Below are 23,054 nucleotides of genomic sequence, written 5' to 3'. Positions count from 1 at the left end.
ATCAACCACCAAAAGAGATAAGAGCAGACAATCTAAACATAAGAACCATAGTCAGAAATGCTTCGAGTATGTACCTGCCCACGTGTCAACACGTAACCTACAGAGTCCGAAACTGAGCCGGCTATCACCATGCAACCCTCCCCACCTCCAGATAGGCACACGGCGACATTAGGAAACTTTTCTGCTTACGTCTTATCTTGAAGCAAACTTGGACGGTGCTCAGATTCGTCATGCAGGTCGCGTGACGTTACACCCCTTAAGCAGCCGCTGAGTCGACGCAGCATTGTCCTCGAGCCTTACGTCCGCGCTGGGAGGGCCGCCAAGAATAGCAATTTTGGATGTGGCGGGTAGCTCCTCAGCAGCGAACAGCGGGCTGTCGAATGCGTGCGACCAGCAATGGTTAGACTTGAGAGCTGCACGGACAGACCATGTCTGGACTGGGCAGCAGCTCTCGATTTGACTTGATCAATGCATTGCGGCAAGAAATCCACGGGAGCAAGGCCAGCTCCCCTCGCTAGTGCTTTACACTTTCTACACTGTGAAACATATGAAAGTTCATCAAACAATAGCCAACATTCACGTATGCCTCTGGATCTCCCCTCTGACATTGGTTAACATACCCTCGACAGATGAAACAGCCACTGAAAATACCCCCAGCTGTACCGGGTGCTATTGTAGTATCATATCAACGAAGTCTTCAGCCTCGGCTGATTTTCGGTATCAATGTGGTCTTGAGGGCCTCAGCTGGATAGGACCACATGGATATCTAGTTTTCTGTTCGTGGCCCAACTCGGAGCCATGGACATTTGAAGCGGTTAGTTCATACAAAGATCCATACACGTAACGCCGCCTGCACTTTCGGATCCTGTCCGTATGCTGCTGAGCAATTCAATGTCCGCATATGCGGAGGTTGGGGTGGCCTTAGTAGCTGGATATCCGCGTTGGGCGTTCAAGCTAATCCAGGTCAGGACGCTAGACCCAGGTGTGTAGATCGCTTCTCTGCCATACCACAGACAATTGTCAATAGACGTCTCCATATGAGAAGGATGGCTGTTATCTCAATGCGCGTTGCAAGAAGAAATGGTGAACACCGAAATACAATCCGTAGACAATCGCAAGTGAACTACCAGCTCATTTTTCAATTTGCCTTCCACTGATCTCATCAGCACCATCCGATCTGCCCAATTATGAAGACCTCCATGTTGATCTCGGTGTGTGCGTGTGCGATATCAGCACTTGTACTCGTGCCGGCACCGATCTCCGCTCGGCCCATGCACGCAGGCATCGACTACAAGCGCTATCTTGCCGAGAAAGAAGTCACCCATGTGGAGTGGAGAAATTGGCTCGAGAAGCACGGCTCTGATGCCGAAAAGCGAGGACTAATGCCCACTTCCGAGGACCGCAGCATGGACGACTTCGAGGAGGACGCGCGCCAGCGGATCTTCATGAGCAAAGATGACGTCGCAAAGGCCCAAGCTGCCAACCCGGACGCCAACTTCTCCATCGACGTGGTCTACTCCATCCTCACGAAGGAGGAGTTCGCCTCCAAGATCCTCAACTCGTACGCGAAGGGCAACGGAGCGATCACCCGCCTGCCTTCTCGCTCTCGCTCACTCCGCACGCAATATGACTTCCCTTCGAACGCCAAGATACTGAGCAAGCCCACGAGTGGTGTCGAGTCTCAGACTGAAGGCAGCATCGACGCTGTCCGTCTTGGAGACAGCGTGGCTGCAGCCCATGATCTTACGCCGGCCATATCAAACACCTCGGCGACAAGGACTCCTAGCTTCGGGCTTAATGGCGCTCCGACGACTGCTCCCTACGATGAAGATGAGTCTCCGGAGCAGCAGAATGTGCCGACTACTACCGCTCCTGCTCCGACGACGCCAGCCCCCACCACGAAAGTTCCTGCCACGAAGGCCCCTGTATCAACGGAAGAGGCGAGTGTGAGCCAGAGCGATTCTGTCGACTGGACCAAGTCGCCGTGCATCTCGCCGGTCCAGAACCAGGGTCAGTGCGGAGACTGTTGGGCCTTTGCCTCAGCCTCAGTGGTCGAGTCTGCGCAGTGCATCGCCGGCGGACAGAAGTCGCTGAACAAGTTCTCGGAGCAGCAACTCGTGAGCTGCAGCACGCAGAACCACGGCTGCAACGGCGGGGCCCCGCAGTACGCCTTTGACTATATTTTGGAGAACGGCTTTTGCATGGAGGCCTCGTTCCCGTACGCGTCGAGCGAGGGCAACGTACCGTCGTGCTCTAACTGCACCAAGACCACACCGGGTATCAAGGGCTACAATGTGTTGGACGTAGGCGACGAGGCCGGACTCATCAAGGCCATCAACCAGCGCCCGACGGTCGTGACGGTGGCCGCCGGCAACGAAGCGTGGAAGCAGTACACTGGCGGCGTGCTCTCGAGCTGTGACACCACTGACCTCGATCACCTCGTGGTGGCGGTGGGCTACGACGCGACGAGTCTCAAGATCCGCAACTCGTGGGGCGAGAACTGGGGCGAGGAAGGCTACATCCACTTGAAACGCACGGGCTCCGGCTCGGGCACGTGCAGCGTGATGGAGCAGATGGTGCCTCTGGAGATGTAGCCGTTCCGTTGGCAACGTTGTGGAGAATGATTTGTGTGTACGCGCTTAGATGAAAGTGTGCAGTATTCATGTAGAGGGTAAGCGTAGAGGTACGCTGGTCAGGGGAAATGCCGACTGACCAGTCAGCCATGCTACCATCGTTGATAAATAGACCAGCAAACCAATGGAGGCAAGCGTTCTACTGCTGCGATCTTGATTTTATGACAACGACATCACCCCGTTGTTTACAAAGGGCACAAAGCCCCGAATCGCTGTCGCACCCGGGCTGGAAGCGATGGACGGTCACGCACTACATTGGATTGACCGCCAGACCAGGGGGTTCGCTGGACATTGTTCAGCAGGTGCCCATGAGCGAAGTCAACGAAGGCATTACAATGATGCGTGAGGGTCGTGGTGCACTACCACATCGTGTTGCACGACATCAAGCCCGTGTACAAGAAGAAGTTCGGCAAGGAGCTGCGCGAGCGCATCGCCGCTGAGGTGAGCGACGACTACGGCGAGCTGCTGCTGTCCGTGTTCGACGCGCGCGACTAGGCTGCTGCTGTTGTTGCTGCACTGTGGTGGTAGTGGTGCGTCGCTGTGCGTACTCAAGTGGTAGCTGCAGATTGCGTGGGGGTAGTCGCTAGTGCTCGTTCCGAATTTCATCGGCGGACTTTACAAACTTGGTGTTTGCCTCGTCATGGCGTCTGCAGCTCGATGGAAAATGGTAACGTTAAAATAAAAACACTAGTCGAGCTATGTGCACTCAGTTCCGTTGGTTAGCACCACGCCCACGATTTCTTTGGCGCTAACGTGGAGAACCCGCGCCCCGGTATGGGCGAACGACCTTCGATCGCTTCTGTTGTGGCTTCGCTTGGCCGGTACTCGGCGAAGTATGTTGCTCGAATGGATGCGTAAAAGGAATCATTTACGCTCGGGCTCCATTATGCGGCATGGGGTCACCTCTGACTTGTGGCGGCTCAGTTAATGCACACACACATGAACGAATGTTCATGGAAATGGATCGACCGGCGTGCAGTAGGCACACACCAGTCGGGAGCACACCATCTATGGCGAAAGAAGTCGTGTGCCAATGCGTCAAAGGGGTCATCGGATAGTAATTGGATCCCCAATCATGTCCTCAAGGAGCGACATTTATTGTATTGGAGTTGTGTGATTCTACAACTGAATGGTGAGGATTCCTTTGCCTATCTTTTCTGGTGGTTGATGAAGCGCAGTGAGAGCAAAGCAAACAGCCTAAACACCGCGAGAAACACGAACATGTAGCCGAAGTTGGTCCAGATCTCCGAGTGCTTGTACTCGAAGTTCGACTCCACGTACTCCTTCACGGTGGTGTGGCCGAGCGAGCTTGGTGCGTTCGTCAACTCCTGGCACGCCAGCAGACCGCTGCCGCCTTCGTACTCACCAGTGACGTCGTTCCAGGTTGGCAACTCGGGGCAGTCCGTGAAGACGAGGGAGTTCAAAATACCCATCGAGTATTTCTGCGGAGTGATGAGGTACAACCAGTGATAGCCGCTCGGAATGTTAGCAGCAGGAGGGTTGAAGCCGGCAAAAAGCAGACAAATGGAATTGTACAGCACGCCCAGGATAGCGGCTACCTCCACGCTGGGCATCGCGTAGATGAAGAACTGGCCCAGGTAGGTCTGCATGAGCACGAAGAGCGAAATCGAAATCCAGAACATGAAACCTGACGCCACGTCTGTGAAGCCCACGGAAGGGTAGTAGATGATCGTGAACAAGGCGCCACTGAAGAAGATGTAGGGGATCTCGGCCACTGTAGAGCCCACAAAGTACCACAAACAGTTGTAGGTCTGCGATGCGCGCTCGCGGTAGTACGCTCCACGCTCTGCGAACGAGATGGGGAGTGTACCCGTGAACGAGATGACACCGTTGAACATGGACGTCATGAACACCATGGCGACACCTGCGTTGACCTCTTGGTACGTCTGGTACGACTTGTTCGCGAAGACGATGGCGAACAAGATAGCCAGACCCAGTGCAATCGCAAAACGCGTGATGTTGTACGTCGGAGTGCGCCAGTAGCGGTCGTTGAAGCGCTTCAGCAAGAACTTCATCTGCGTGTACGAGTTCGCTGCGCGCTTCTTCTGGAACAACATCTCCGGGAGATCCGGGCTCGGACGGGCTACTCCGGGTCGGTCCATCTGCGCGTCCAAGATGCGCTTCTCCTCACTCTCCTGGAAACACTTTACGAAGTCTGTCGTGTTTTTCGATGAGCTGCTCACACCGGCGCCAATGACTTCCAGCATCCATGACGCTGGGTTCTGATCTTTCGGACACGGCGAAGTGCCGGGAATCGCCTCCAGGTAATCCACCAACTTGTGGCATTTCTCGCCAAGATCGCCGACAAACACAGACTCGCCACCGCGCTTCAGCAACAGCAAGTGGTCGAACAGGAAGAACACGTCCGACGAAGGCTGGTGGATTGTGCACACAATGGTACGTCCGCTGTCGGCAACCTTGCGCACACCGTCCATGATGAGCTTGGCAGAGTGAGCGTCTAGACCACTGGTCGGCTCATCCAGGAACAAAATACTCGGCTGGGCAGCAAGCTCCACGCCAATCGTCAGTCGCTTCATCTGCTCCTGCGAGCACCCACGCACGATCTTGTCTGCAATGTCGTGCATGTCCAGCAAGTCCAGGCACTCGTTCACCGTGTCGTACTTCTTGCTGTCTGGGATGCTGCTGTCCTGGCGAAGGAAAGCGCTGAACGTCAGCGACTCACGGATAGTCGACGCGTCCGAGTGAACATCCATCTGCTCGCAGTAGCCCGTGCATCGACGAATAGCGAGATCATTTGCATCGTAGCCGTTCAGCAGGATCTTGCCCGTGATCTTGCCGCCAGTCTTACGCCCAGCGATCACGTCCATCAGTGTCGTCTTGCCTGCGCCCGACGACCCCATCAATGCCGTCAACGAGCCGGGTTCAGCAAACCCGCTGATTCCCTTGAGCAGTTCTAGAGACTCCTTGGGCCTACCAGGCTTCGGAACGGAGTACCACAGATCCTGGAAGGCGATCGTCACGGGCACGAACATCTTCTCGCGGGCAGGGACGTTCACCACGATATCATGTCTCGGTGAGCCTGAGCCTGAGGCCGTTCCAGAGTTCTTGGGTGTTTTCACCAGCACGTAGTTCTCGGTTGCCTTGGTCGTATCATTGTCGTCCTCGTCCTTCGGCTTGAGGGAGACGTTAGCCGGACCGTCATAGCGCTTGTACTCGAGCACAAGCGCGCCGGTCGCCATGAGGAAGATGTAGAGCCCGATCATGTAAATGATGCCCACCCACGCCCAAATCGGGCTCGACGGCACCGCGTACTGCTTCAAAAAGTACTCGCCCATAGTCATGTCGTACTCAGAGCAGTAGTCCACGCCGTCGTACACGCACACGTCATATCTAGCGGAGCGGTATTCATTCACACACAACGCACGCAGAGACCAAGCGTCGGGGACCAAGTAGTAGACCCAGATCAACCAGTCGGGCATCACGTTCTTCGCCATCACGAAGCCGCCGAACAGGTTAAAGATGACGATCGTAAACGTCGACATGGGCTTAGCGATGTTGAAGCTCGGGCAGATAGCGGTGAGGCAGAAGAACCACGCCGCGTACACCAGATTGATCAAGACTAGGACGACCAGAAAGATCACAAAGTGACCGGCGTGGGGAACGAGCCCCGACAACCAGTATAGCAGCGAGCCAAAAACAACGCTCTCTCCGATGGCTTGCGGGATCAGAGCCAGCGAGTTGGCAATAGCGAACGATGCCGAGCGGTAGAAGTTGGCGGAGCGCTGCTTGTAGAAGATGTCACGCGCCTCGTAGAAGGTCGGGACCTGGGCGGTTTGCCCCAAACTCATGAAGATCGTAGCCTGGAACAGGATGCCGATCGTCATCTGAGCGTCCGTCGGGTCCGTCTGGTAGAAGGTGCTGCCGTAGATCAACCCCATAACCACGACCATGAGAGCTCGCACGTAGATGAAGGACGTGTTCCGCTTCGTGAGCTTCCACTGGCGCGCAGTCACCGTCTTGGTGCTTTCCCAGAAGCTTTGGCGGAATTCCGGCATCTGGTTCATGTGCTCTTCCACATCCCTCAAGCGTTCGGGGTCGTGAGGAGCTTCGATGTCCTTAACCAGGTCGTTGTACAGGTACGACTGGCGCCAATGCTCCGAGAACTCGCTGGCGAGACGCGGGTGCTTGCTCACGCCAACAGGCAGTGCAGCCTCGTACTTCTTCTGCATGTTGGTGCCGAGGTCCAAGAGAAAATCGGCAGCGTCGCGGCCCTCCGGACACTGGAACCCCAGCGTCTCGAAGTACGCCACAGCCTCGTCGCGAGGGCCGTGGTAGATGATCTCGCCTTGGTTCAGCACCATGACGTTGTCGAAGAGGTTGAACACCTCTGGGGCGGGCTGAAGCAGCGCGATCACGATCGTCTTGTGCAGACACTTGGCGATACTGCGCTGCGTCGTGATGATGTCGAACGTTGCAGCACTGTCGAGACCGGTGCTGATCTCGTCCATGAGCGTCATGTACTTCATGCCAAACTCCATCTCGCCCGTCGTGACGCGCTTCCGCTCCCCGCCAGACACGCCGCGAAGCATACCGCTACCGATGATCGTGTCCTGGCAGATATGCAGACCGAGCTGCTCAATCACCAGGTCCGGGAAGTGCTCGAAGTACTGGCGTGCAGTTTCGAGCGCTGCCCCGTTCTGCTCCGATGTGCCGTGGCTCAACATGTCCTCCTTGTGCTTTGACATGCCGCCTCCACACACAGCGTAAGCGAACTCGAGCGTCTCGCGCACCGTCAGCTTGGGGAAGTGCTTGTCGAACTGCGTCACGTAGGCCGAGAACTGTGGCAGCAACTTCGTGATCTCCTCACGCGGGACCCCGTTGTACGTCACGTCGCCGTCGATATCGACATTGCCGCTCTTCGGGAACTGGCCAGCCAGCACGCGCATGAGCGACGTCTTGCCCGACCCCGGCTGGCCCAGCATCAGCGTGATAGTACCGGGCTTGAACACGCCGCTCACGTTCTTGATGATCTCCTTCTGCACCACGCGCTTGGTCCACGCGAAGCGCGCCAGACTGCGCTTGATGGTGTTGAACACCGTGGGCAGCTCCGACTGGGACGTGATCTCGCCCGTCACTGCCACGTTGGCCGTGACGCTCAAGTTGCGGTAGCGCACCTCCATCTGCGGCATCTCGCGGCCCATCGCCGCCTCGAACGTCTCGGCCACGAAGCTGTGCAACGCGTTGGGGCCGTTGGCCATCATGGCCTTGCCCGACGTCAGCGTAGCTGGGCCCATCTGCTCCCCGATTCAATGAACTTGTGCGGTGCTTGCCACGCACGAGGCAAATTGAATAATGAGCACAGACATCGAGCTGCTTGCAACGTCCGAAGGGGGGGGGGGGGGGGGGGGGGGGGGCATGCTCGTGGCGCGCAAGCAGATTGCGAGGCTGAATCGAGTGCGACGTCACTCGGCGTTTGACTTGGTTTTACTATGGAGGAGGCGACTAGCGGGTACCGCTCCGTTTACCGCACATTCGTTTGACTCGGGCGCGCAATCGATTGCGCGCCTCGATGTCGCGTTAGTCATCAAATACAGCGAGGTGACGAAAGTAAATGTACAAGACCCGACAAAAAATATTCGTAGTGTCTCCACTCAGCCTTATAGGCGAACGGTACAAGTCACTACTTACTCCGGACGTCAATTACTGGTGCCCCAGAATGGACGCGTCTCGACCAGCAAGAATTTCCACCACTTCTCGATAACTACCTCAGCAACTTAAAACGAAGTGATTGGGAAACTTGTTGGTGATCAGTTCCTGTGCATACATGTACATGGACGCTTTACTCGACATCAATAGAGTACACTTTCGTCTACCCACACTAAAACTACATCTCCAGCGGCACCATCTGCTCCATCACGCTGCACGTGCCCGAGCCGGAGCCGGAGCCCGTGCGTTTCAAGTGGATGTAGCCTTCCTCGCCCCAGTTCTCGCCCCACGAGTTGCGGATCTTGAGACTCGTCGCGTCGTAGCCCACCGCCACCACGAGGTGATCGAGGTCAGTGGTGTCACAGCTCGAGAGCACGCCGCCAGTGTACTGCTTCCACGCTTCGTTGCCGGCGGCCACCGTCACGACCGTCGGGCGCTGGTTGATGGCCTTGATGAGTCCGGCCTCGTCGCCTACGTCCAGCACATTGTAGCCCTTGATACCCGGTGTGGTCTTGGTGCAGCTATAGCATCGTGGAACGCTACCCTCGCCAGACGTGTACTTGTATGAGGCCTCCATGCAAAAGCCGTTCTTCATAATATAGTCAAAGGCGTACTGCGGGGCCCCGCCGTTGCAGCCGTAGTTCTGCGTGTTGCAGCTCACGAGTTGCTGCTCCGAGAACTTGTTCAGCGACTTCTGTCCGCCGGCGATGCACTGCGCAGACTCGACCACTGAGGCTGAGGCAAAGGCCCAGCAGTCTCCGCACTGACCCTGGTTCTGGACCGGCGAGATGCACGGCGACTTGGTCCAGTCGACGGAGCTCCTCTTGGTTGCGGTTGCTGCTTTGGTGGTTGCCGGGGTCTTCTTGATAGGAGCCTTTGTGGTATGGATAGTGTAGGGCCTTTTGGTCGAGACCTTTCTAGTAGGAGCTTTCGTCGTCGGCACCAACTTCTGCTTCTTGGACTTCTCCTTCGCACAAGGCGTAGTAGCTGGGGTTCCGTGGCGCACGAAAGCGGGTCTCCGCGTGGCCGAGGTGTAAGACATGGCGGTGGCTGGCCTTTTCGCTGCAGCGATACTATCTCCACGCGTGTCTTCTTGCACAGGAGACTCAATACTGCTCGTGAAGTCGTATTGCGTGCGGAGTGAGCGAGAGCGAGAAGGCAGGCGGGTGATCGCTCCGTTGCCCTTCGCGTACGAGTTGAGGATCTTGGAGGCGAACTCCTCCTTCGTGAGGATGGAGTAGACCACGTCGATGGAGAAGTTGGCGTCCGGGTTGGCAGCTTGGGCCTTTGCGACGTCATCTTTGCTCATGAAGATCCGCTGGCGCGCGTCCTCCTCGAAGTCGTCCATGCTGCGGTCCTCGGAAGTGGGCATTAGTCCTCGCTTTTCGGCATCAGAGCCGTGCTTCTCGAGCCAATTTCTCCACTCCACATGGGTGACTTCTTTCTCGGCAAGATAGCGCTCGTAGTCGATGCCTGCGTGCATGGGTCGAGCGGAGATTGGTGCTGACACGAGTACAAGTGCCGATATCGCACACATCGAGAACAATGTGGATGGCTTCATGCTGGGTACGATCGAGCTTTGTAAGGCCCCAGTCGATGGGAGATAGTAGAATGAGCTATTATAGCGAGCTCACCCTTCACGAGTACATCTGCAAGTAGACTTCCCGCTGTCGTCATGTCCGCGCGCAGTGCGCCAGAGGAAGGTGGCTATGGTAGAGAAGTAGTCCACCTGGTCATATCGGATATAGCTTAAATCACTGAGCAACATGTGCACTCGCCGGGCTGTCCAGCCATAAGGCTCGGAGATCAGATGCCGTTTTGCTGGTAGCAGATTACTTTGGGCAAGTCCCTGTATCAAAGTCTGTGAGTTGAAGTGCAAAGTATTGGGGAATGCCCCTTCTCAATTTAAAAAAAAAGTATACTATTATAATAATACCAGCAGGACGGCATCTGATCTCCGTGCCTTATGGCTGGACAGCCCGGCGAGTGCACATGTTGCTCAGTGATTTAAGCTATATCCGATATGACCAGGTGGACTACTTCTCTACCATAGCCACCTTCCTCTGGCGCACTGCGCGCGGACATGACGACAGCGGGAAGTCTACTTGCAGATGTACTCGTGAAGGGTGAGCTCGCTATAATAGCTCATTCTACTATCTCCCATCGACTGGGGCCTTACAAAGCTCGATCGTACCCAGCATGAAGCCATCCACATTGTTCTCGATGTGTGCGATATCGGCACTTGTACTCGTGTCAGCACCAATCTCCGCTCGACCCATGCACGCAGGCATCGACTACGAGCGCTATCTTGCCGAGAAAGAAGTCACCCATGTGGAGTGGAGAAATTGGCTCGAGAAGCACGGCTCTGATGCCGAAAAGCGAGGACTAATGCCCACTTCCGAGGACCGCAGCATGGACGACTTCGAGGAGGACGCGCGCCAGCGGATCTTCATGAGCAAAGATGACGTCGCAAAGGCCCAAGCTGCCAACCCGGACGCCAACTTCTCCATCGACGTGGTCTACTCCATCCTCACGAAGGAGGAGTTCGCCTCCAAGATCCTCAACTCGTACGCGAAGGGCAACGGAGCGATCACCCGCCTGCCTTCTCGCTCTCGCTCACTCCGCACGCAATACGACTTCACGAGCAGTATTGAGTCTCCTGTGCAAGAAGACACGCGTGGAGATAGTATCGCTGCAGCGAAAAGGCCAGCCACCGCCATGTCTTACACCTCGGCCACGCGGAGACCCGCTTTCGTGCGCCACGGAACCCCAGCTACTACGCCTTGTGCGAAGGAGAAGTCCAAGAAGCAGAAGTTGGTGCCGACGACGAAAGCTCCTACTAGAAAGGTCTCGACCAAAAGGCCCTACACTATCCATACCACAAAGGCTCCTATCAAGAAGACCCCGGCAACCACCAAAGCAGCAACCGCAACCAAGAGGAGCTCCGTCGACTGGACCAAGTCGCCGTGCATCTCGCCGGTCCAGAACCAGGGTCAGTGCGGAGACTGCTGGGCCTTTGCCTCAGCCTCAGTGGTCGAGTCTGCGCAGTGCATCGCCGGCGGACAGAAGTCGCTGAACAAGTTCTCGGAGCAGCAACTCGTGAGCTGCAACACGCAGAACTACGGCTGCAACGGCGGGGCCCCGCAGTACGCCTTTGACTATATTTTGAAGAACGGCTTTTGCATGGAGGCCTCATACAAGTACACGTCTGGTGAGGGTAGCGTTCCACGATGCTATAGCTGCACCAAGACCACACCGGGTATCAAGGGCTACAATGTGCTGGACGTAGGCGACGAGGCCGGACTCATCAAGGCCATCAACCAGCGCCCGACGGTCGTGACGGTGGCCGCCGGCAACGAAGCGTGGAAGCAGTACACTGGCGGCGTGCTCTCGAGCTGTGACACCACTGACCTCGATCACCTCGTGGTGGCGGTGGGCTACGACGCGACGAGTCTCAAGATCCGCAACTCGTGGGGCGAGAACTGGGGCGAGGAAGGCTACATCCACTTGAAACGCACGGGCTCCGGCTCCGGCTCGGGCACGTGCAGCGTGATGGAGCAGATGGTGCCGCTGGAGATGTAGTTTTAGTGTGGGTAGACGAAAGTGTACTCTATTGATGTCGAGTAAAGCGTCCATGTACATGTATGCACGGGAACTGATCACCAACAAGTTTCCCAATCACTTCGTAAACTTGCTTAGGTGGAGTTTGAACTGTTTAAGCGTTGGCTCCAGGCTGGCCTTTACTTTCAGCGACAGACGACGTTAGTTGTTCTGCAACACAGAATGTCTCAATGATAGGCATTCTGGATCATAGCTCACACTTCAGCTGCTCAGTACTGTCGAGGGGCGTCTCGTTGAGCTGCTTATCTCTTAGGACAAAGACGACATCGCATCGAGTCGATGAGCTGTGTGTGCATTGTGCGAACTTGTTGAAGATCATTCGAGTGGAATCACGAAGTTGCCATTTTGGAGAAGACGATGGTCCGACCACGCGCCTGGATTTTGTCGTCGACTAGCGACGTGGGTTCACTTCTGACTATTTCAGAGAGTTCAGCATCTCTTTGATTCACGCCGGGTTGCTTCAACCAGGACTTCCAACGACGGACAGACTCCGCTGGGACGCGCTTGGACAGCCCGAGCGACTTTGGTTGGGCTCAATTGGAAGCGACCGGCACCACTAACCACATGGCCCTATCGGAGAGACACATCGCCGTCAAAGCGAGGCCAGCCAGGTCGTTCTCACGGCGTTGACAATCGCTCTGGTCCACAAAAATTACCTCGCTTTGCCCCGTCACTTCCCCGACTTGATTTGGTTCCACTATGACATACCAAATGTGAGACAAACAGAGCCGCCCCGCACTCTTATTTTCCATTTCCACATTCCCACCTCTAGCCAAGAAGCCCGGCTGCCCAATTCGCGGCTCAATTTCTCAGCTTGCCCATGCTGTCTCGAAGCGGCAGCGGCGCGTCCTCGCAGCATCTCACGCGCCAATGCACGTGCGCGGCCGAGACCGAGTCCGACTCGGACAACGAGAGCGACGCCGGGTGCGGCAGCATAGGACGCACCGCGTCGTCGCCGGCCACTTTTAGGCCCACTGGAAATGGGTCCGAGGGCTCAAATAAGAATGGTCGGGCCCCATTGACGGAATGGGCCCATTCGCTGTCGCTGCTGGAGCTCACCAAGAACTCGCACGACCCGCTCAAGGCCTCCCAGGCGCTGCACAACGCAGAGGCGCTGCGGCAGGCGCCCGCGCTCGACAACGTCTTCTGCAGCTGCTACGATGTGGACACGGTGCTCTCCACGGTGCAACGCCGGGAAAAAGGGCACTTTTCCCCCGTGCAGAAGCTGCTGCTGGAGCCCGAGTCCATCAAACAGGTCTTGGCCTTTGCCACGTCTTTTAGTGAACTGCACCCAATTTTCCGGCAACTTGGCGAAAGCGAGGACCCAAATGCACCCAAACAAGAAACTGTTTCGCATCCGGATAAATATCGCCAGTCGTATGTGGCCACGGAGATTATCCTGCGATTTTATCTAAAAGCCATGGCTTGGTACGGTGAACCGAAGCAGGACCCGCAGGAAAGTAGAGAAAATACGGCTGATGGCATTGTGCAGGACGCAGGACAGGACGAAGGACAGGACGCAGGACCGAGTGTCAAGCTGGAAGGACTGGCGGTGTCGTCGACGCAAAAGCCTCCGACCAACATGACGACAATGATGGACTTCCGGAGCAATGCGTCGACTAGAAAAATGGCTAGAATTCAGAGACTGCGAGCGAGTATGCGGTTCGAAAGCTCGGACAGCAGCATTTCGGACTTTAGTTTAAGTGGGGACGAGGAGGAGGATCTTTTGGAAGACCCGACGACGCGTGGATATTTGCTGCGGGTCGAGGATTTGACGGCGAACGAGTGGAAACGGATTTTTGCGGGCTTGTTCCGATTTTTGTGGCGAACGCCAAAGGTTGACGGCGAGGAAAGTGACAACGGCAGTGCTGCAGATGAAGAAGTTGAGGTGGACAGCGTCTTGGTTGCCAATATGTGCCGCATTACCAAGAATTTTGTGACGTTTCCGGCGGTGCACAAGTTGATTTGCGATGAAAATATGGATGAGGAAAAAGAGTGGTTGCTATCGCGACTGGCAGCGCATGCGTACAACCCAGACATCGCGTCATTGCTGCACGGCCTGATCCATCTGTCTGTCCGCCGCGGTTTCTCCTATTTCCCTATCATACGCTGCCTCGTTCAGCGAATTGTAGAGCAGGTACCGACTCGTCTAGCGCGATCGATGTCCTCTGTGTCTTCTACGTCGACGGTTTCGTCTACTTCGTCAGCGTCTCCACGATCGTCGTTGGGTGGATCACCAACGTTATCGCCATCTTCATTTTTCTCTTCCAAGGCAGCGCCTCTTTCGCCGTCGTTGTTCACCGCAAATTCGACGTCAACTGTACATTCGAGGATAAGCGGTTGCGCAGAGATCTTACTCAAAATCCTCAAGGAGGAATTTCCTAACACGTTTCGGTTCTACATGCAGACGAAGATTCAGCTTTCGTCATTTGAGAGTGTCGGGCCCTTTGAGCGGGAGCTTTTCCCCCCGAGAACAGCCCCAAGTGACCCAGCAATGCACCAGAAACTGAAGTGCGCGGTGCTAGCTGCGTTAATGGAGAAGCCTAACGTTCTCGTCCGTCTGGCGGAACTGGGAATGGCCGAACTTCGATTTTTGGATGCGTACCATGCAAACGGCGCGTGTATCCCCCGAGTCCTTGTGATCGATATTCTGCGCCATGCTGTCGAGTGTTGCGTGCATGACACGGAGCAGTTGGAAACATTTGTCGCGCCGATTCATCTTGTCTTGGACACGGTTTGCGCGTCTATCAACTACCACCAGCACCTGTCTACGATATCCGAATTTGCCGCACGCGATTGTTTCAGTGATAGCGACTCTGAAGATGGCAGCGGGGAGGATCTTGAGTTGTCAATCCCGTTAAATGGAAACGCCAGCCCGGCCAAACCCGCAAAGCATGATGCCTCGCTTGGACGGAGTACTTTGTATTTAGGGATCACGCCTCCAGCGCTCAGTTATTCGCCGAGATCAGGGAAGACTGTGGTCAACCACCGGCCATTGGCATCGACATTGCTTGTGGTGCATGTGGTGGAATTGCTGGATGTTGTTATCCGAATGTCAAACGACCGCATCGACAGCCGATTAACCCGGTTGGATCTAGCTACATCGTTGATCGATATTTTTGAGAAGTTTCCCAGAGCCAGCATATTGCACTGTCGTCTAGTCAAACTGTACCTGAACTTGTTGAACCGGCCTACATCAAATGGGCGCGTGAACAACCCACTCCTGCGCAGTATTTTCCGCTCTCCGGACTCCATTCTGGAGTTCATTTTGCACAAGCTCAACAAGAGCAGCTCGGCTCACATTTACGATGCACATTTGGCGATTGTTGGTGTAAAGATTGCGAAGATTTGCAGCTCGCCCACTCTCCAGCAGGAGCTGATTCGCCAGTTTTGCAACAATATGGAGGGGTGGAACGACTTTGCTTCATCACTGGTCGCTTCACACTACCAGCATATGGACGCTCTGGATGATTCTCTGCTTGCGTTGCAAGTTATCTCAGGTGGACCGCGAAATGGAGCTCCGCGAAGGCGAAACGCTAGCGAAGACGAGATTGATACCGGTTTCCCACTCGCTCGACCGTCCTCTTCTGCTAGCGAGTATCTGTCACGAGAGCTGGAGCCATTCAGACGGTTGCCGATGGAGAAAGAAGGCTTCGGATCGTCACAAAACTTGGCTAGTGGAAACGAAGCAGTTCACCCGAGCGACATGTTCCAGAGCCGATCACAGAGTAAATTCCCTGAATCCATTATCGATATTCTTCGGTCAGACGAATCTACATCGTTTAATGTGGAGGAAGACGACTTTTTTGTGAGTGGGTACGCGTACCAAAAGCGTTCAAAGTGGATCAAGGTGCACCTAAAGTTTGAGAAGGCGACGTGCCAACTCACTCTGCAGGATGCCACAGATGCACCCTCTGGATCCCCGAGAAATGGTGGACAGAAAGCGACTTCTCCGTCCAAGGCGTCCATGCTAAAGCAATTTCTGATGGCACAGAAGCAAACCTGGACGTCTCGGCCCAAGAAGCTGGTTGTATGCAATGCTCGAAAATGGATTGCATTCGGCCGTAGCTTAAAAAACCCGGATCGGGGTGCATTTGGCTTCCAAATTGAGGTGTTTGATGGCCACCGTGAGGAAGACGAAACCTTGACTTTCGTCACGCGGCCAGACGCGACGAGGATGCGGTGGTTTGAGGCTATGCAGTGCGCTGTCACGAGAACAAGGACGTCGCGGAACAGCTTCAGCGATATCGATGAAGCCGCTAATACGTCGCTGGTCGAGTGCGTTGCGAAGAACCGGGATGGTTCTTATCTGGTTGTTCCGGATATCAACTTGCTGGGACCGATGACCTCCGCGAGCTTCTTCATCAAGTCCGAGGTGCCCGAGGAAATGCCGTTCTGGGGAATCTATCATGGTGATCTGGGCATCAGCAAGTACGCATCATTATTTAAGCAGTGCCTAGATGTGGTCTCCGTCGAAGAGAAGAGCATCCAGGCAATCGGCTACTCAGTGATTGTGGAGTTCGACGCTACCTTCCGCAGATCGGAAAATATCGCTGACTTCGATGACTCGGAGCCGCCTTCAGTCAAGTGCGCCTGTACGGACACGTACTTGGTCAGTGGCAATCAAATCATTGGTTTGACGCGCACGATCGCTGACTCGGAGAAATTGCTGCAGCTCCTCTGTGATGATGAATAGAGCGACTCTGTTACTGAGTATTGTACATTGGCTTTCAAGCTGTTCTATTCATTTGTAGTTTCGCGTGAGCCACGCAATGATTTCTCGGCGATCAAGTTGACCGTCGCTGCTGGTGTCGAGCTCGCGAAACACTTCTTTGATCTGCTTGGCGGACAAAGCCATGCCGAGGTCGCCGCACAACCGTGCAAACTCGTCTTGGTCTATTTCGCCTGTGCCGTCGCGATCGATATCCTGGAAAAACAGCTCGAACCGCTCTTCGTCGGTCTTGTCCGTGCCGTAGCGTTCCCGCAGCTCTTCGTAAATGCGGCTGAGGAAGGCTGGAGGCCCCCACGTTGACTCTCCTGTTGCGCTGTTCCAGTAGTACTGCACCACAAAGGTTTCACGCCTGGTTAGCAGCCAAGGGTGAACGGAAGGAGGCGCCAAAGCCGTCTTACCGTGTTGCCGTTGCCGTCGTCGTAAGGCTTCCAGGCCTCCGATGGGTCCTGAGTGTTGTCACTCGACCTCACGTCGTGAGCACTGGGATGGATGTTATCTCCGTCCGAGCCGAGGAACTTTGGCTTTTCCCACGTGGCTTCTCCTGTTCGAGAGTTGACGTAGTACGCGTATCCGCTGGCAGAGTCGACTTTCATTTCAACGAGCGAGTGCAGAAAGTTGCGGAATTTTGTGCGTTCGATGCGAGCTCGGTAAATGCGCTGCAGCTTGGTCGCAGCCGCGGCGCGTTCCGGTCCAGTCGCGTTGCTCGCTGTACACTTGATCTGTGGGCGACCAGCGACGTGGTCAGCGTTTTCGTGCAACTTTTTCAGTGTCGAGTGAACCATAAACATCTCGGTCTCGGTCATGTCGGCCATCCAGTGGATCATATTACCTGTACGCTCGTCACCTGTACGAAACCGTACTGTCGATATCGCTGTTCCGACTGATTCAGTTTTAAAGTGAGTGATTTGGAACGAGTGTGCGTTGTTGTAAGGAAGCGCGTTTTCGATCCCAGTGCCGTCCACGTAGCAATACTTCAGATGAGGCATGGAATACATCTCCAGCGGCAGGGAGCCACGCAAGCTTGGATTGTTGCGCAACTTCAGCGTCGTCAGGAAGCGCAGTTGAGTGATTTCTGCAGGGATCACCCCCGTCAGTCCATTCCCGGACAGGTCGATGGCCACGACATGGTTGCGCTCCCACTTCACGCCGAATACACCCGCAAAGTGCGATTGCATCGTGACTGTTTTCGGAATCGGCATCGCGCCATCCTGGAGAGCTGCTGCAACGCCCACGACTTTATCCCACCCAGTTTGTTGTGTCCATGTTGTTGCTCTTCCTGCACCGTTTGTCAATCGGCCCCCAGTTGCTCGGAACAGTGATGCTAACGTCAAGAGCTCAAGTTGACTCGTAGACAAGTAGCCTTCGCTCGCATTCTTGTGGCGGCGGTGATGCTCGTTTTGATCGGTCCCTGGAGGCATTCCAACCCTGCCCAACAATTGTATTTGCTCAAGCAAGAGGCCACGCAGGAAAGAAGACAAGAACACTCGTAAAAATAGGGAACGACATGTTGTTTCCACGCAAATAGACTGCATTGTAGGTGTTGCAGAGATTTGTTGTCGGTGCTTGCTACACTGCAGCAGACGAAGCTGGTTCGCTACTTGTCTGCGCTTCGAGCGACAACTGCGTCAATCAAAAAGCACAACGTTAACATTTGCAAAGAGGAAGCGCTGAAAAATAGGCAGTTTACCTTTGCCTGTAGACGCTGGCGACGTCGCTCCAACGCGCGTTGGAGACGTTGAGCGTGGTCTCCACTCACAGCATCCTGTTGGTTGGCTCCTCGGAAGGCATCCACTGCAAGTTGCTGGAGCTTTGGTGCTGCGTTTGACAGCGTAGTTGTTGCAGACTCGTCGGTGAAGACAGCGTCCTTATCGTCTCGGTACGCACAAAGCACCACAATCGGGTTGTTGCCGCCTACACCATGGAAGAAATGAAGCCGATCAGTCCTTGTAAACCAGGCAGAGCACACACTGTGATAAGTCCTTACCATAAGAGCAGAGTGCGGCCATGTGAGCCGTAGGTGACCAACTCACGTCCAGCACAGGACCACCGTGAAAGAAGTGGGTACCCCACACACTGCGCTGCAGTTGCTGGCCATGGAGACTGGTGAAGAGCCGAGGAACGCCGTCTTCAGACCCACTAATCACGAGCTTGCCATCGGGGCTGAACGTGCTCTTCACCAACAGCGATTCACAAGCCACCCCGGCGTAGCTTTTGTTCAGCAAGAGATAGGATCGCAGCTCGTACTGGAAAATCGCGTTTGGTTGCGTGTGGACGAGCAAGTGAGCCTTTCGAGGATGCAGTTGGAGAGACGTGATGTTGCTTTGCCCCGTTTGAATCGTCTTGATGAGTTTATAGTCGCAAATGCTCGACGCACTCGACGCACGGGCCCACACCGTGATATCCCCCTTTGCGTCACCACAGAAAACACGCTCAGACTTGGGGTCTACACGGATGCTGTGCACTGCAACAGAGCTGACACGAACTGTTCCGTATTCAGGTTGGCCATTTGGAACCAATGACTCCTTTCGGAACCGCATGCAGCCATCCGAAGAGCCCGTGACGACGATATCCCCATTGCTACCTGGAAGAAAGATAGCGCAATACACGAAGCAAGGAAAGTGATGCCACTGGAATACCAGCGATAGCAATCGAGAGGCAGAAGCCGGTGGAGAAGCCTGGGGAATGGAGGCATTCATCAATGGGAACTCCCATAGCCGAACAGTACCATCCGATGACGCTGAGAGCAGTCGAGACTGACCGTTCGAGGTATTTGTCCACTCCAAGGAGTAGATCACTCCTCTATGGCCTCGACCGACGGCAAACAGCTCTCCAGATGCCATTTGATACACTCGAACCACAAATTCTCCCAGTTCAGGGCTCACACTGGCAGCGAGATACCGACCGCACGGGCTGAAACTTATAGCAGAGCAACCCTTCTTTCCGGTCGGGAGTGAACACAGTACTCGTTGAGGAATCAAGCAGGGCTCAGAGGGGTTCCGTTTGCAAGGGGCAATGAGATCGAACAGATCACTTGACGCAACGGCGGGAGGAGCCATTTTGCTTTCGATTTCACCAGCGTTTGGTGGTGGAGAAGCTTCTGTAGGCGGCTCTTGGTTATCTCCAGCTCCGCTCTCTGGGTCAGTACTTGGGTTGTTCGCCTCTTGCTCATCGCTCGCAACGACATCGGCGCCAGCGGTGGTTTCTCTTGTTTCAGGGACGCCAGTTTGTCGTGGAGAAGTGGCTGGGCTTACCGCTTTCAGTTGGACGTGCAGTGTAGTCGGAGCGGGGGCACGAGAGCGCTTTTGGTACTGAAGGAACACGGCGGGCATAGTAGGGTGGTTTTTTCTCCAGCCCCATTGCAATCTCGCTTGGTAGCCGTCCATCCAGGTCACGACCTGGTACTCGAACAACCGCACACGCAATCCACAGACATCGACAATTGGCAGGGTTTTCGTCTTCGCACTCTCATTCGCATCTGGTACGTGTGGAAGCACGAATGAGTTCATGGTTGGGGCGCCCTTGCTCGTAATGGCGTGAAAAAATCCCCACGCGATTCGGCGATACTCCGGTGCAGATGTAGCCCCAGGTGAATGACGATACTCGTCGTCTTCGTCGTGGGTGCTGACAGACTCGAAGCGTTTGCCTCGACGGAAGCGCGTCCCTTTCGTGGCCGGCTTCGTCTCCAAGATTTCAAACAGCAGCACTGTGCGGGGGTCCAACAAAGCAGGCATGTCAAGCGAAATACTCAGCGCTTGCTGCCATTCGAATGCATCTGAGGAGCAAAGTTGATGAGCAACAGAAGACTAGAAGACACAAACTACCAAAACTTACTCGTGCAATCGTTGTTCGTGTCGGACGCAGCGCAGAACTTGGCTTCCGTTGTTATCTGTGCCGGACAGAGAGCTCTTCCCGTGCATCGGTCCACGATATGAACGCGCACCTGAGGGTGAGAGTAGGCTCCAAACGGGAGCTCGTCGGAGCGTTCGATAGTCACTTCAAGCTGACGTTGCGTTGGTGCAGCCTTTAGTGCAGTCAGACGCGCTGTTGTCTGCTTGGTGAGTAGAGGGAGGTGCATCTCACTGGTAGTCCCGTTCAGTGATCCAATGAAGCAGGAGGACGGCTGGCACGACAGCGGGCAGGACGCAGGTGGGGTATCTTCGACGATCGAAGCCGTGGAGTTCCGACTGCGCCACGACATGAGGCTCGAACGCCGAGCTGTTGTCGTAGGACTCTGCTCATTGGGGTGAGCTTCAGCGCTTGCATTCCTGGCATTGTTGTCTCCTTTTGAGCCACGTTTCGGCCACTGGAGAGATGTCGAGTGCAACCCGCCAGTACGTCGACTGGGTTTCTCGCCTTTATCACGGGGAGATGCCGTCGTATTCCCTTCTTCAGGCTTTAGAAGCGGGGATTCAGCCTGCGGACTATGCGGTTGCTCCGACATTTCTGCCTCGAGACTTTGGCGTCGATGCTGCCTCATGAGCGACTTTTGCGGCCTCCCTTTGGCGCGAAGACTGGGGCTCTTCTTCTTCGCAGACCTCATGGAGATTCCATCGCCAGGACTGCTGAGCTTCAACTCCTTTTTCCCCATGGTCCGTTTGTCAAAATCTCGAGTGACTGGCAACCTCGCCACTTGAGCAAAACCAACTCGACGGTCCAGCGAAACGTCCTGCAATGCTCTGTCTAACCGTCGGGGGGTTGCAGTCCAGACATGGGACGGTGCCATCACCACACCCAGGTTCACGTAGTATCATTGTCATTGCCTTCATCTCAGCCTATATACTCCTCGCCCTCTATCCTCTTTGCTGGAACACACCACAGAAAGTTTTTGCTGAATGCCAGTTGCATCCCATGTTTCTCGTTTCCTGTTAAATTCCTCCAAGCTCTAAGCCGACCGCTCTTGCAGCGACACTAACTCTTATGTGAGGGGGTGGCGATGACGGCGGGACACAACGAAGAATGAAAGCGCAGCGGGGAAGACACGACAAAATCAACCTGCACAAGCAACAGCCAAAATAGTCAACACCAGAAGAGCCCTCTTCTCGATACAAAGCAGACTTGGCCATACCATGTCGTGCACCTTGGGCCGCCGCTCACTGTCCAGTCCTTCTGCGATCAAAAACTCCTTTGCCTCCATAGCGCGCTCGACGACTGTTTGTCTATAAGCCAAACTGTAGACACAGAACAAATGAGCAACCAGTCCAGCAGAACCCAATTCACAAACTCATACTCGAGAGCTGGAGCAAAGCCCGTCTTCTTGCAAGCAGGAGCGCCAAACATGTAGCGGTACACCCTGAGCAGCAGCTTGATGTCGGTTCGCGACACTCCAGCGCGACGCAAGCCGATAAGGTTCAGTCCCGCGAGCTTGGCGCGGTTCCCCACCACCAAGCCGTACGGCAGCACGTCGCCGTCCACTGCACTCTGCCCGCCCACCATGGCCAACGGACCCACGCTCACGTGCTGCTTGAGACCAACCTGTCCACCGATGATAGCTCCGTCTCCAATTGACACGTGACCAGCGATGCACACGTTGTTCGAGACCACGACCCGCCTCCCTAATTGGGAATCGTGGGCTACATGAGCGCCACACAGCAGCCAACAGTCATCACCCACGGACGTCGGCGCGTTCGAGTACGAAGTGCTGCCGTGCACCGTCACGTGCTCTCGAATGACACAATTGCTACCGACAGTCAGAGTCAAGTCTCTGGACTCGTCCTGAGCAAACATCCGATGCTTTTTATCCTGCGGTTCTCCTCCCAAGCTTGCAAAAGGATGGACCACGGTGCCACTGCCCATACGGGTCTTGCCATCGATCACCACGTGACTCTGCAGTCGAACATCAGCCTCCAACACCACATCTGCATGAAAAATAACGTTAGCGGTCAAATATGACAATAAACATCATTAAAAATAACGTGACGGACCTGGTCCAATGACCGAGTACGGTCCTACCAGGACGTTGGGCCCCAGCTCCGCATTGGGGTGAACCACTGCCGTCGCGTGGACTTCTGGCGCTCGCTCAATAGCTGCAGAAACCTGGAAATCCTGCAGCCTTCTTGCAATTTCACGCCTGCGTCCTGCAGAAACGACGTCCTGCTGGGTGGCGTGCGCGACCAGCTGCTCCAACGCTTCTGCGGACGCCGAGGACTGCACCAAATTCCATGAAGTCAGGACGCCAGCGTGAATAACCCGAACAAGAAAAATCACAATAGCAAATGAAGGATCCCAACACGTACCAAGGCTCGACTGGACGATCCGGATGCGCTGAGGCCGCCCGAAGCCGTCGCCACGAAGCGCTGCCATCGCACAGGACACAACATGTTTGGATGGGGTGTGCCCAAACTTTGGGTCATGTACCCAAACATTGGGTCGTTTTTTTAAAA

The 23,054-nt window shown here is 55.2% G+C and overlaps 7 protein-coding genes across 7 annotated transcripts; 3 read left to right on the top strand and 4 right to left on the bottom strand.

Moving 5' to 3' along the window:
* Positions 1 to 1,187: 1,187 nt before the first annotated feature.
* Positions 1,188 to 2,594, top strand: KRP23_1223 (Ervatamin-C; the record flags this gene model as incomplete). The annotated part of the gene is made up of 1 exon (XM_067882687.1): positions 1,188 to 2,594. The coding sequence occupies one exon, from the start codon at positions 1,188 to 1,190 to the stop codon at positions 2,592 to 2,594; it is 1,407 nt and encodes a 468-aa protein (XP_067751791.1).
* Positions 2,595 to 8,499: 5,905 nt separating this feature from the next.
* Positions 8,500 to 9,804, bottom strand: KRP23_1222 (Germination-specific cysteine protease 1; the record flags this gene model as incomplete). Its single annotated transcript, XM_067882676.1, has 1 exon — positions 8,500 to 9,804. The coding sequence occupies one exon, from the start codon at positions 9,802 to 9,804 to the stop codon at positions 8,500 to 8,502; it is 1,305 nt and encodes a 434-aa protein (XP_067751790.1).
* A 794-nt stretch (positions 9,805 to 10,598) lies between these two features.
* On the top strand, positions 10,599 to 11,903 carry KRP23_1221 (Mexicain; the record flags this gene model as incomplete). Its single annotated transcript, XM_067882664.1, has 1 exon — positions 10,599 to 11,903. The coding sequence occupies one exon, from the start codon at positions 10,599 to 10,601 to the stop codon at positions 11,901 to 11,903; it is 1,305 nt and encodes a 434-aa protein (XP_067751789.1).
* Positions 11,904 to 12,762: 859 nt separating this feature from the next.
* Positions 12,763 to 16,638, top strand: KRP23_1220 (uncharacterized protein; the record flags this gene model as incomplete). Its single annotated transcript, XM_067882653.1, has 1 exon — positions 12,763 to 16,638. The coding sequence occupies one exon, from the start codon at positions 12,763 to 12,765 to the stop codon at positions 16,636 to 16,638; it is 3,876 nt and encodes a 1,291-aa protein (XP_067751788.1).
* Positions 16,639 to 16,686: 48 nt separating this feature from the next.
* KRP23_1219 (putative calcium-binding protein C50C3.5) lies at positions 16,687 to 17,849 on the bottom strand (the record flags this gene model as incomplete). Its single annotated transcript, XM_067882642.1, has 2 exons — positions 16,687 to 17,001; positions 17,073 to 17,849. 2 exons carry the CDS (start codon positions 17,847 to 17,849, stop codon positions 16,687 to 16,689), a joined length of 1,092 nt encoding a protein of 363 aa, XP_067751787.1.
* Positions 17,850 to 18,240: 391 nt separating this feature from the next.
* KRP23_1218 (Jouberin) lies at positions 18,241 to 21,262 on the bottom strand (the record flags this gene model as incomplete). The annotated part of the gene is made up of 4 exons (XM_067882631.1): positions 18,241 to 18,294; positions 18,362 to 18,585; positions 18,659 to 20,446; positions 20,506 to 21,262. The coding sequence occupies 4 exons, from the start codon at positions 21,260 to 21,262 to the stop codon at positions 18,241 to 18,243; spliced, it is 2,823 nt and encodes a 940-aa protein (XP_067751786.1).
* Positions 21,263 to 21,582: 320 nt separating this feature from the next.
* KRP23_1217 (Acyl-[acyl-carrier-protein]--UDP-N-acetylglucosamine O-acyltransferase) lies at positions 21,583 to 22,991 on the bottom strand (the record flags this gene model as incomplete). The annotated part of the gene is made up of 5 exons (XM_067882620.1): positions 21,583 to 21,666; positions 21,740 to 21,842; positions 21,902 to 22,529; positions 22,596 to 22,818; positions 22,908 to 22,991. 5 exons carry the CDS (start codon positions 22,989 to 22,991, stop codon positions 21,583 to 21,585), a joined length of 1,122 nt encoding a protein of 373 aa, XP_067751785.1.
* Between the last annotated feature and the right edge of the window lie 63 nt (positions 22,992 to 23,054).

The sequence above is a fragment of the Phytophthora ramorum genome (genome assembly GCF_020800215.1).
Source record: "Phytophthora ramorum isolate Pr-102 chromosome Unknown Phyram_PR-102_s0001, whole genome shotgun sequence".
NCBI lineage: Eukaryota > Oomycota > Peronosporomycetes > Peronosporales > Peronosporaceae > Phytophthora > Phytophthora ramorum.
The sequence above is the reverse complement of the archived record's forward strand: the minus strand, read 5'-3'. Positions and strand labels throughout refer to the sequence as shown.